The sequence below is a fragment of the Poromitra crassiceps genome, assembly GCF_964638095.1.
Source record: "Poromitra crassiceps genome assembly, contig: HAP1_SCAFFOLD_340, whole genome shotgun sequence".
Lineage (NCBI taxonomy): Eukaryota > Metazoa > Chordata > Actinopteri > Beryciformes > Melamphaidae > Poromitra > Poromitra crassiceps.
In genome coordinates, this window is record NW_028152064.1 from 35,001 (window position 1) to 47,818 (window position 12,818).

Sequence of the window (12,818 nt, forward strand, 5' to 3'; positions counted from 1 at the left end):
TGACCCGGTGGAACTGGCTGGTGGGCAGGCTTCTAATGAGAGGCTGTGGATGAAAGCTGTCTCCTCTTAATAAAGTGTTCCTGTCCGTAGGCTTGCGGTAGAGATCCGTCTGGAAAGTGTTACCCTGTTTGGACACCTGCACATCCAGAAAACTGATGGTCTCCATGTTGTGTTCCAGGAGGAGGGGATTTAGATAGGCTACTGTTGCAGCGAGAATGTTGGTGGATTTTCTCGTTACGCACAATGGCTCCTAGCGGCCTCAACGAGGAATTTGATTTAAAACCTTTTCTGTAATTTTGATTTCTTTTTCTTGTCATTATTTTGCTATTGTTTATCATTATGTTTTGCACCATTTTTCGTCTATTTGTGCACAATTGATTATTATTATCATACTCCTCCCTTTATTTCCAGAGCCAATGAGCTGGCAGTTGGCTACAGCCTAATCACATGTGACATTGGCACAGCCTATATATACACCCCAGCTTCATTTGTCATCCATTTCTTGCCTGATGAAGACCTATACGGTCAAAACGTTGTTTTATTGAAAGGGTTGAAATAAACCTGGGAACATCAACCAGTGTGCGGACATTCCATCTTTTCATTCATATATCACACTTTTGTCCAGCACCTGGGCCTACTACGGTTTGGATGTGCGCACAGCCACTCCTTTTATACATCTAAAGTAAACATCTTATCAGACGGGGGACCCAGGCACAAAATCTTGAATGTGATCTGATTGGTATCAGTTTAGGAAGTGTATCATTTCATTATTTATTTATTTGTGGCCCCTGGACCATCTCAATCCGGCCCTCAACATCCTCAAAAGAAAAAACAACCCCCAAAAAATAAAGAAAAGGCAGAATTGTTAATAAATCTCATCTGCTGCAGCCATGTGTGTGTGTGTGTGTGAGATTGTGTTTGCGGTGACACACCAAAGAAAACATCATCATCCTGCAATGAAATGTTTGAAATGTTTTATAGCGTTTAGGTGATTGATCTAATTATGTATTAGAAAACATTCCCTTCACTTTCCCTGGCAAAACGATGAGACAAGTAGCTCCACACCCATGCTCCATGCATTCCTACGGGCTTCGGAGATGAACGTATTCCAGTGTGCAAAGATTGATGAGCAGTGCATGTAAACACTGCAGACTAGAGGTCTTCGGGTATGCCCGACCCCCCGAATACCCGAGGTTCCGACCCAGCCGGGTCTGGCTCCATTCAAAAGAAGTGACCCCGGGTATGGGTCGGTTCCGGTAGCGATTGTCACGGGTCTCGGGGTTCTGACAGTGAAATGCCGGGTCCAATAAGACCCGAGTGGACCCGGCGATCAGCGCTGATCACGAGAGAAACGCATCAAAACAGCACACGTGAGGCTTGTTGTCACAAACTGCAAGTAAATCCATAGAGAAAATAACTGGCAAAGAGCGTTCCCATCTGCAATGAAAATGACTTCCTCGTTTACATGAGGCGCATGTGACCACATGCGCACACATGCGCCTCAGGCAAACGAGGAAGTGATTTTCATTGCAGAGAGGTAACCCTCTTGCTGGTTCCTCGCTATGGATTTAATTGAAGATGACTGTTTCCCGTACTTTTGGATTATTATTCGATGATCGCATGGTGAGTACACAAGTCACAACATGTATGTGATTGTTTCTAGCGCTGTTGTGTGTGTTTTTGGGCGAAGGAATGGCGGTAGCATAGAGAGTGAGACTGGCACTGTACTATCTAACTAGCGTTAGGCAGCATCCACCAGGGGAGAATGCTATAACGTTAGTTAATAAAGATGCACAAAGTTTCATTTGATATACAACTTGTAGCAGTTAACAAGCAACTTTGACGTCGACACCACTAGTCTCTGCCTCGGTATGTCTCGGATCTGAACGGGGCCAGGTCTCAGATTTCTAATAATAGACGGGTCCATTACAGGTTCGGGCACAAATTCCCCGGGTCCATTAGGGTCCGGGTCCGTGATTTTGGACCCGTGAAGACCTCTACTGCAGACTGACCTGGTCCATGCCCAGTAGGGTGCCGTTGTCCTGCTTGTTGAAGAAGAAGGACTTGGAGGAAGATTCAGACCCGACGACTCGAACACAGAGGCGGCCCCCCACGCTCTCCGGCCACAGAGGCAGACACTGAAATGCACAACAGACAACAACTGACCGTTGGAAACACACACTGCAACACACAGACAACAACTGACCGTTGGAAACACACTGCAACACACAAGACAACAACTGACAACAATTTTCCTCATTTTCGGACCCAGACCGCCTGCGGGGCGGGCCAACCCGCGGGACCCAGCGGGTTCTGGGGAGGCCGCGCGCATCACTAGCGGAGAAGTAAAGGCAGCGTCCGGCTCACTGACCTCAGTGGAGGCGATGTAGTGCCACCTGGTGGCGGAGGCGTGATCTCCATCTCCCTCCTGCAGCTCGCCCACCTCCAGCTCGTATGAGGACTTGTTGACCAGCGTGAAGAACGGACTCAGGGTCACGATACGGGTCAGGTTAAAGCTGCTCATCTGGATACTCACCCCCACCTGCACACACACACACACACACACACACATGCACACGCACGTATGCACATGCAGACACACACACACACACACACACACACACACACACACACACACACACACACACACACACACACAGAAGTCTGATCTAAATAGTTTTCTCTCCTGTGTTTATGACTTAAAGGATAAGTTCACCCAAAAATTAAGATCAAGTCATTGTCTACTTACCCCCATGCTGATGAAAGGGCGGGTTTAAGTTGACTTGAACAGATGTGATTTACACCCTGTTTTAGCTGAAATCTTCACTGTAGCCACGGATGTGTGTGTGTGTGTGTGTGTGTGTGTGTTTTCAGCTAACAACAGGGTGTAAATTACATATATTCAAATCAACTTGGCATCTCAAGGCTTGTGGAGACTTGGATTAAGCCAAAGTGAGGAGTATATGGAGCCCTTTTTTGGCATTTGTAAGTTGGTCACCATCAACTTAAATTGTTTAGGTCACAGGATGCTGCGACAGCGTTTTGCTGTGAAACTCCACAAATATTTTGCGGACTAAAAACCCTGTCCTTCACTGTCCTTCTATCAGCATGGGGCTGAGTAGATAATAGATAATTATTTGTGGGCGATCTTATGCTTTAAGAACAGGTGACAAACGTTTTACCAGGATAACCTTTCTAAGTTCCTATTTTTTTCCATCTGTGTAGCATATGTAGAATTAAATAGTGTTAAAATATATTGACATTTAGATTGACTAAAGGAGGTCCAACTACAAAAATACACAGATGGGGGGAATACTTGTATTCCTATAATTTGTATGTTCCCATTTTGGTCTTGCTACCAGTTCAGTTTGGGAATAACAGACCAGTTTGCCCAACGGTCTGCCTCATACTGCTCATGACACAGACATTAACACACTGTCTCTCTGACAGACAGACAGAGAGACAGACAGACAGACAGACAGAGAGACAGACAGACAGACAGACAGACAGAACCCTGAGAGGAGGCACTGTATGAGATGTTACCAGGTAGTCCATGGTGGTGGAGGGACAGCGCACACAGCCGTAACTGCCCACCGTGTCCAGAGAGAAGCCGTCTGACCAGGAGGAGGTGGAGACACACAGCTGCAGCTGCACCAGAGGAGGAGAGACACAATGTTAACACACTGTTAGCACACAGCTGTTAGCACACAGCTGTTTCCTTGTTTTTTACAGTGGTTTGGTTTCTCTGGTTTATTTGCATACAGTAATCTAGTTTCCCTTTGGTTTGTCTTTGATGGTTTTGCTTTAAGTTTGGTTGATTGTCTGTTTGTTTGGTTGATTGATTGCATGTTTACAGGTATTTATATGTTTATGAGTGCATATTGGGGTTTTTTAATAATAAAAGATAAAAAGAACATCCTGCTGTTAACACAATGTTTTTTTGTGTGCATTTTTCTATCAGAATGATCGCCTGCATTAACTGCTGTAACCACTTGGCAAATAAATACAACGCAGAAACATCTCTTGCTTTATAATGTCATTGTTTTGCACTTTTTTCTGCTGCAGCAATGTTGGAATGAAAGCCTTTCTGCATTCATCTCAGTATGTGGCCACGCCACGCCACGCCACGCCACGCCACGCCACGCCACGCCACGCCACGCCACGCCACGCCACGCCACGCCACACCACGCCACGCCACGCCACGCCACACGCCGCATTGATGCAGTCATTCCTGCAAAAGGAGTATTGAGTGTATCTTTTGATTTTCATGAGATAAGCCATAATCATCCAAATTTAAACCAAAAAAGGCTTGACATATTTAACTTTATGTGTAATGAATCTAGAATATATGAAAGTTTCACTTTTTGAATTAAATTATGAAAAAAAATTTTTTTTAGATGCACCTGTACTCTGGTCTCCCTTCAAGCTGTGTCAGATCGTTGAAACGACTTATGATTGGTATCGTGTCATTATCCTAACCTCTTCCAAGGAATTTTCCTATTGACTTTCATCTCCTGTGTTTTTTGGAGTCCAGTACTGATCTTGTTTTTTTTCTTGCTTCGCAGGAATCCTGATTTCCTGCCTGACAGCCTGCACAGCATTTTGTTAATAAATCCTTTGGGTTTGTTCAACCACCGTCAAGTGTCTGCATTTTGACTTCCACCTGGGTCGTGCTAACAGGCCTACCTTGCTCTTGCTGAACAGGGCCTTCTTCCTGAAGGAGAAGAGCACCACATCTCGGTAGTCTGCGGGGTGTTTGACGGACAGCTCGTCGGCGCGGTACTGCAGCACGCGCGACGTCTTGTTGATGATCCAGTACGGGCTGAAGACAGACAGCAGCAGGCGGCCGTGCGCTCTCGTCACGTGCACGCTCACGTCGGCCGTCAGCCGGGGGTCCGAGTCGCAGGTGAAGGAGACGGGGAAGAACTCGGGCAGGTCCGGGTCCACGCGCACGTGGCCGTGCCAGTCCCGGCCCTGGTACTGAGCCAGCACCAGCTCCATCATCTCTCCAGAGATACGAGCGTTCAGGATGTCAGAGGAGCTGCCCTCCTGCAGCTCGTAGAACTCTGCTGAACCCTGGGGAGGTGATTATAAAAACACCTTAGATTTACACATCAGAGTCAATTAGAATAGTTTCAATTAACTCACTACGGAAGTCCAGAGAGGCAAGTTGTTGTTGTTGTTGTTATTTATACATATACAATCAATTACAAAAAATACAATATAATCATCATTGAATGTGAAGGAGAATCCCCTGAAAACCCTCCAGGGACTTAAGTGTGGCATTCTCCAGGTAGCATATTATTATAGTAAATAATAAGTGAGAAAACAAAAATAATCTAGGAAATTCTGAGCTCAATATTAATATTAATTATTAAATAAGTATTACAAAGGCCACGATTAACCTGGCAAAAAAAGAAATTTAGAAAAATGATCCTGGCAAAAACCTTTTCCCCACCTGTTCTCAACTCATAAACACAGGAGAGAAAACTATTCTGATCAGACTTGGCAGTATGTGTGGTGAGCGTACCTCCAGCAGGTAGCGCAGCGTGTAGGGCAGCAGGTTGCGCAGCGTGGCCACAGGGTGCAGGTGGATGATGTAGGCAGGGTCCCAGTCCTCCTCTCTGGTGGTGGTGATGTGCTGCAGGCTGTCGGGCTGCGCCAGCGTGTTGAGGCTCAGAGGCAGGAAGCTGCTGTCTGTGGCCGGGCAGCGCAGCACAGAGCGCACCTCAGAGCTGCGGTGCACCTGCTCCTTCCACGACACGCAGGTGGAGGAGGCTCCGTATAGCCCCTCCAGATGGCCTGCCGGGCGCACAAACAGCTGGGCCCTGGGGAGGGGAGGGTGTAGGCAGAGGTCACACATACTGAATAAAATCAATCAATCAATCAATCAATACTCACTAACGCCTGCCTGCAGGGCTGCAAGGCTAAAGCCCATGGTACACTAATCAAATATCCTACAACGGAGAATGTCTCCAAACAAGGACAGACAGCCATGGCACACCAAACAAACATCTGTGTTTGTTTCATGTGCCATGGACTTAAAACTGTCTGAAGCAGGCAGAAAACATTTCTGTCTGCTTGACACAAAAGTTGGGGATTTACGGTCTGCTTTACAGTTTCACCTGGAAACAAATACATATACCGGTACATATACAGATCCTTTCCAAAAAAAAATATATGATATATGATTCCTTTCAAAAAGTGAAACTTTCATAGATTATAGATTCATTACACACAAAGTGAAATATGTCTAGCCTTTATTTGTTTCATTTTTCATAATTTTGGCCTACAGCTCCAGAAACCCCCCAAACAGTATTTCAAGAAATTAGAATAGTGTGAAGAAAATCAGCAGTTACTTCTCAGTTATGCCCACGTTCATCCATGGTATTTCCATGATATTCTAATTTTTTGGAAAGGATCTGTATATGAAGAGTTCATTTGCAAAAACAGGTATCTTCATTTGGATTTTTTATCATTTTATTTTATATATGGATGTATTTATACTGTAATTTATTTATTTTTGGGGAATTTGTATTATCAATCATAACTCAAACATATTCATCTGATAATTCTCACATAAATCACCTCAATAATGTTTTCTATGTGCACTCCAGGGAGTATCAAACAGGTGTTGTTGTTCATTTTAAGAATGGTGTTTAACTTGTTTTTGCAAATTAACTCACTGTCTACTGTCAAATTAACTCATTTATACACATACATTTTCAAATTCTGACAAACATCTATCATGGATCTGCACAGTATAACACAAAGTCATTCTGAACAATGAAATTCTTAGGACAAGACAAGCAACAACTACATGTGGTTACTACAACTGCTGTTTCATGTGGGTTTATGGTCCAGAGCAAGCTATGACTGGAATCTGGAACGGAACGTATTTTGCGACATCCGTCCGATATCCGATGTGTGAATTACATCAGTATCGGCACCCAAAACCGATATCCCGAAATATCCCATCACTAATCTGGATCGTATATACCTGTAGGTTTCCAAGGCGACGTGGAACTCTTTCTCGGGCTCGGCGACTCCGAGCGTCACCAGGCTGCTGGAGGACGGACAGTACTTCAGGATGGAGAAGGGCACCGAGAAATGATTCTTTATCTGAAAGCAGAGGCAGAGGTCTCAGCAGAATTATTACCATTATCTTCCTTTCTATTTTCAAGGTTCTCAATGCATTCCAGAGAACTGAGTACATCACATTGACCTGAGAAAGTATATCAAACTATAACTAAACAGCGAACATGAATGACTGAAGTGTTACAAATTGAACTAGAGGGTATACCTCCGCCGCGGCCTGTTACGCCCCCTTGTGGCTAGTGGGTGTGGAAAGTTAATGACTTCTAAGTTGGCACAACCTTTCTGCCAAGTTTCGTGTAAATCTGTTCAGAACCTTTTTGATGACATTGGGTTTGATGCCCCTGTGGCCTTTAAGGGTTAAAGTGAAGCAGACTGAACCGACCTGTAGTGGCGAGCGGACGGTGATGACCTTGTTCCCCTGGATGGCGTCGACCTGGAGCACCACGGACACGGCCTGCTGCAGCTGCGCCCCGCGCACGTTATACAGCCGCCGGCCCGGCTTGTCCAGAGCGATGTTACAGATCTCACTGTAACCTGAAGGAACTACGGGGAGGACACAACATATTTTACCTGTTTAAATAAAGGCAAAGGTAAAAAAAATAAAAAAGTATTCACATATAAAGATGTATTTATAGAGGGAGGCGCACGCAGACTCCCACCTCAGCCTCCTTCACTTCCTCAGCCTTACAAAATAAATCACCGGATTTGATTTATCTCTCGCCTCTCAAGGCGTCCATAATAGTCACAGTCAAGTTAAGTAAATGATGAAACTGCGGCCAGATAACCTTCACAAACTTATAGACTTATATGATTTTGAAGCGTTTTCTGAAAATCCATTACCACATGTTTTCCCTACCATTATGAGGCTCAGTTTTGGGCAGCACCAGTAAGCCGAATGAATGTCAAATCAATGTTGGTCCCCAGTGGCGGTCAGCAGGGCAAAGGTTTGTCTTTTTGTGTGTTGTTTATTTATTAGCTGCTGTGGCTTTTCCACATGTTTGTACACAGATATGGTCATAATAATGGTCCAAAATGAAGTAGCCACCAAGCAGCCCCTGACGACACAGCACCTAAGCCCTCCAAAAAGCCAGGGAAAACCCTGCATCTACTGAAAGAAGTATACATGCCACTATATGTGGCGTACAAGATCCAAGTCCAGACACATTATCAGACGGGCTAGAACATGAAAAGGACTATATGTGTGTCGTGTATAAAATGAGAATGTGTATGTGAGTCTGGAGCCGACTGACTGACTGACCGATGGTGAGGTTGAAGAGGCAGCTCTCCTGGCGCTGCAGGGTGGACAGTTTGCCCCGGGACGACGAGGCGGACGCTGAGTGCTCCAGGTCCACGCTCTGGCCCACCGCCACCTCGTGCAGCTTCCCCCGCGCCGCCGCCGCATCCACCAGACGCAGGTTGGCGCCGTGCTGCACGATAAGCGGGATCCCCAGGGCGTTCCAGATGGTGAACGGGGCTTTCTCCTTCACAGAGTAGTCGAAGGTGGAGGCCGTTCCTTCAGAGAACGCCTGGGCAAAAACAAGAATGTGTCTGTCCGGCTCCTCTCTAACTCCACAGTGATCCAGCCTACAGCCAGCTCATACATCTTTGAAATGTGTTCTAAACGTGTTTATCATTTTTCCAACCCAGTTTAGATGAAATGCACAGACTTCTCAGTAGGAACGGTTATCTTAGCTGTTAGCACAAATGTGTTGCTGTTTCTAGCGGCCGGAAAATCGGTTATTGCAGCTTGCGGTTATTTGCAGCTTACCCCTCTCTACCTGAGCATTGTGGGTCAGTGTTGAGGTTGAGGCTTACCTTGGAGGATGGTGAAGACACCGAGGATGAGGCTTACCTTGGAGGTTGGTGAAGACACTGAGGATGAGGCTTACCTTGGAGAGGTTGGCGAATACATTGAGGTAGAGTCTTACCTTGGAGAGGTTGGTGAAGACCTTGAGGAGGAGTCTTACCTTGGAGAGGTTGGTGAAGACCTTGAGGTAGAGTCTTACCTTGGAGAGGTTGGTGAAGACCTTGAGGAGGAGTCTTACCTTGGAGAGTTTGGTGAAGATGTTGAGGTAGAGTCTTACCTTGGAGAGGTTGGTAAAGACTTTGAGGTAGTCTTACCTTGGAGAGGTTGGTGAAGACCTTGAGGTGGAGCCTTACCTTAGAGAGGTTGGTGAAGACATTGAGGTAGAGTCTTACCATGGAGGTTGGTGAAGACGTTCAGGTAGGGCCTTACCCTGGAGCTGGAGGTTGGTGAAGACGTTGAGGTAGAGTCTTACCTTGGAGAGGTTGGTGAAGACGTTGAGGCAGGACTGCGACACAGTGATGTTCATGGTGTCTTTGGAGCAGATGGTGATGGCAGTGCGAGGTTCAGGGAGAACGATGAAGTCGTCTCCAGGAACTGGACTCTTGTCCTGGACCGGGTTGTTCTTCATCTGCAGGATCAAACATATCAGACACTGTGTCAGATCCACACTCAGTTTGCACACAAATAATGCAGAATAATTCACCCAGATCAAGAGTGAAGACATGGAATGCCTTAATATAGACCTTTATACAGTATAAAGCAGTGTGTTTGTGTCAGTGTGTGTTGTCTCAGCAGTCTCTAACACTGCTGTCTGTATCCACAGTGTTAGCGCTGTTAGCTGAAACAGACACAGTGTTAGCGCTGCTAGCTGAAACAGAAGCTAGCTGCTAACAGTCTCACCTCCAGCATGAGGCTCCACCTGCGTTTCCCGCCATCCACTCTCTCTATCAGCGGCTCCCAGACTGCATGGCTCTCATTAAAGTAGTTTACCTGCAGACACACAGGACATATTATTATATCATTATTTATACATTCAACTTCTGGATTGCTGACAAGACTGTTAGGATCAAGATCAGGGGCGGACTGGGATCATAATTCAGGCCGGGCATTAGTTACCAAGCAGGCCAGGCCGACATGGGCCGATGTGCGGTTGAAAAATGTGGGCTGTTTGAAGCCCAATTTGGCCGGTTTGAAGCCCAATTTGGGTCGTTTGAAGCAAGATTTAGTGAATATAATGCTAACGCGATGATACACGTTACCTATTTGTTCACTAATAGAAACATCAACATTGCCTAGATAACTGCAAGTATAATATGAAGAAGTAAAACCAAAAACAGTACTCTGTACAAACGCTTCACAGCAAACTTAATTTAAGGAAGAGTGATCAGATCGGGCATACTGCGTTATTCTCCACAGGCTTAAGAACTACACGTCATAACAATAATACTAAACATTGACATATTCTCAGTTTCATTAAACATCTTCCTGTTTAAGCAAGCCCCTAGACATGGTAGTGTGTTCTGCTCAAGCCCCAACCTTTGTTTCTGAAAAATTAGGCCAACAATGGTTTTAGTCTCTATAGCCTATAGCCAAGTGTTGAGCAATGCAAAACTCAAGGCTCCAACACAAGAGTGCAGAAATGAATGAGTGACATCACGGTGGCTCTTTTTTTGCACGCCAGGCCAGGCCAGGCCAGGCCAGTCCGCGCCTGATCAAGATGAGAACAACATTGTTTATTACAAGGCTTTGTTGAATATCAATCAACAAACTACCGGTACTTTTTTTTCACTTTTGTGTCTTTATCATGCAATCAAACAGAATAGGTTTGAGAGCAACACTGCAATTTTTTTTTTTTTTCTTCAAGTAAAAGAAGTGATTAAAATATATTAATGTGATGTATTAAATAATGCAAATCCATCTCATGTCACATGATGACGCATCATGAGTGAGCTAAAAATGGCTGCGCAGCCCGATTCACTGCCCGGGTATTTCCGTGAGTCAGTAAAATGTGAGTGATCCCCACAGTCACCTCCAGCGTCATGTCTGCGTTTAGGTGCAGCAGGGAGGACCAGTTCCTGGCCGAGCCGCTGAAGGAAGACTCAGCCAGCAGCAACGGGACGGTCCTGTGGCCCAGCCCCGAGTCCAGAGTCACCTGGACCACCTGTCAAAGACAACACACACGTTACACAGAGCATACTGAACTACACAGGCCCCGAGTCCAGAGTCACCTGGACCACCTGTCAAAGACAACACACACGTTACACAGAGCATACTGAACTACACAGGCCCCGAGTCCAGAGTCACCTGGACCACCTGTCAAAGACAACACACACGTTACACAGAGCATACTGAACTACACAGGCCCCGAGTCCAGAGTCACCTGGACCACCTGTCAAAGACAACACACACGTTACACAGAGCATACTGAACTACACAGGCCCCGAGTCCAGAGTCACCTGGACCACCTGTCAAAGACAACACACACATTACACAGAGCATACTGAACTACACAGGCCAGAGTCCAGAGTCACCTGGACCACCTGTCAAAGACAACACACACAGAGCATACTGAACAAGACAGGCCTGAGTCTAAAGTCACCTGGACCACCTGTCAAAGACAACACACACGTTACACAGAGCATACTGAACAAGACAGGCCTGAGTCTAAAGTCACCTGGACCACCTGCCAAAGACAACACACACGTTACACAGAGCATACTGAACTACACAGGCCTGAGTCCAGAGTCACCTGGACCACCTGCCAAAGACAACACACACGTTACACAGAGCATACTGAACTACACAGGCCTGAGTCTAAAGTCACCTGGACCACCTGTCAAAGACAACACACACGTTACACAGAGCATACTGAACTACACAGGCCTGAGTCCAGAGTCACCTGGACCACCTGTCAAAGACAACACACACGTTACACAGAGCATACTGAACAAGACAGGCCTGAGTCTAAAGTCACCTGGACCACCTGTCAAAGACAACACACACGTTACACAGAGCATACTGAACTACACAGGCCTGAGTCCACAGTCACCTGGACCACCTGTCAAAGACAACACACACGTTACACAGAGCATACTGAACTACACAGACCTGAGTCTAAAGTCACCTGGACCACCTGTCAAAGACAACACACACAGAGCATACTGAACAAGACAGGCCTGAGTCTAAAGTCACCTGGACCACCTGTCAAAGACAACACACACGTTACACAGAGCATACTGAACAAGACAGGCCTGAGTCTAAAGTCACCTGGACCACCTGCCAAAGACAACACACACGTTACACAGAGCATACTGAACTACACAGGCCTGAGTCCAGAGTCACCTGGACCACCTGCCAAAGACAACACACACGTTACACAGAGCATACTGAACTACACAGGCCTGAGTCTAAAGTCACCTGGACCACCTGTCAAAGACAACACACACGTTACACAGAGCATACTGAACTACACAGGCCTGAGTCTAAAGTCACCTGGACCACCTGTCAAAGACAACACACACGTTACACAGAGCATACTGAACTACACAGACCTGAGTCCACAGTCACCTGGACTCTGTGTTGTAGTACTTGAGTCCAGGACTCAGACCCGAGTCCAATTTTCAGGAGTCGTGATTCGACTTGGACTTGAGGCACTAATGACTTGGACTCAAGCATTCATGCATTTGGACTCGGACGTTGGAGACAAGGACTCGCCGGTCAGACTTGTTAACTGATAAAGACCGTTTTTTGTCAATTAAGCATCGATGGGAGTGAGCGCTGATCGCCTCGTGTCGCGATGTCGCCACCGAGGACTCAAGAGGATATAAACGTGGCACCTTGACGTCAACGGCGAAGCTCTCTCCCTGGTTGCGTGCGTCCGGCTCGGTGAAGCTCTCCGTGGCCTCGGTGGCCT

At 46.3% G+C, this 12,818-nt stretch overlaps 1 protein-coding gene across 1 annotated transcript in view; it reads right to left on the bottom strand.

The window, feature by feature from the left end:
• Positions 1-12,818, bottom strand: part of LOC310771073 (intermembrane lipid transfer protein VPS13C-like) — a gene marked incomplete at both ends in the record, with an annotated part of 87,264 nt that overhangs the window by 32,137 nt on the left and 42,309 nt on the right. The window contains 12 exons of the mRNA XM_083663752.1: positions 2,013-2,138; positions 2,372-2,542; positions 3,544-3,648; positions 4,687-5,076; positions 5,531-5,828; positions 7,001-7,122; positions 7,481-7,641; positions 8,357-8,624; positions 9,378-9,533; positions 9,806-9,895; positions 10,935-11,066; positions 12,742-12,816. Coding sequence (XP_083519878.1) covers positions 2,013-2,138; positions 2,372-2,542; positions 3,544-3,648; positions 4,687-5,076; positions 5,531-5,828; positions 7,001-7,122; positions 7,481-7,641; positions 8,357-8,624; positions 9,378-9,533; positions 9,806-9,895; positions 10,935-11,066; positions 12,742-12,816 — 2,094 coding nt within the window. The remainder of the gene's footprint in view (positions 1-2,012; positions 2,139-2,371; positions 2,543-3,543; positions 3,649-4,686; positions 5,077-5,530; positions 5,829-7,000; positions 7,123-7,480; positions 7,642-8,356; positions 8,625-9,377; positions 9,534-9,805; positions 9,896-10,934; positions 11,067-12,741; positions 12,817-12,818) is intronic.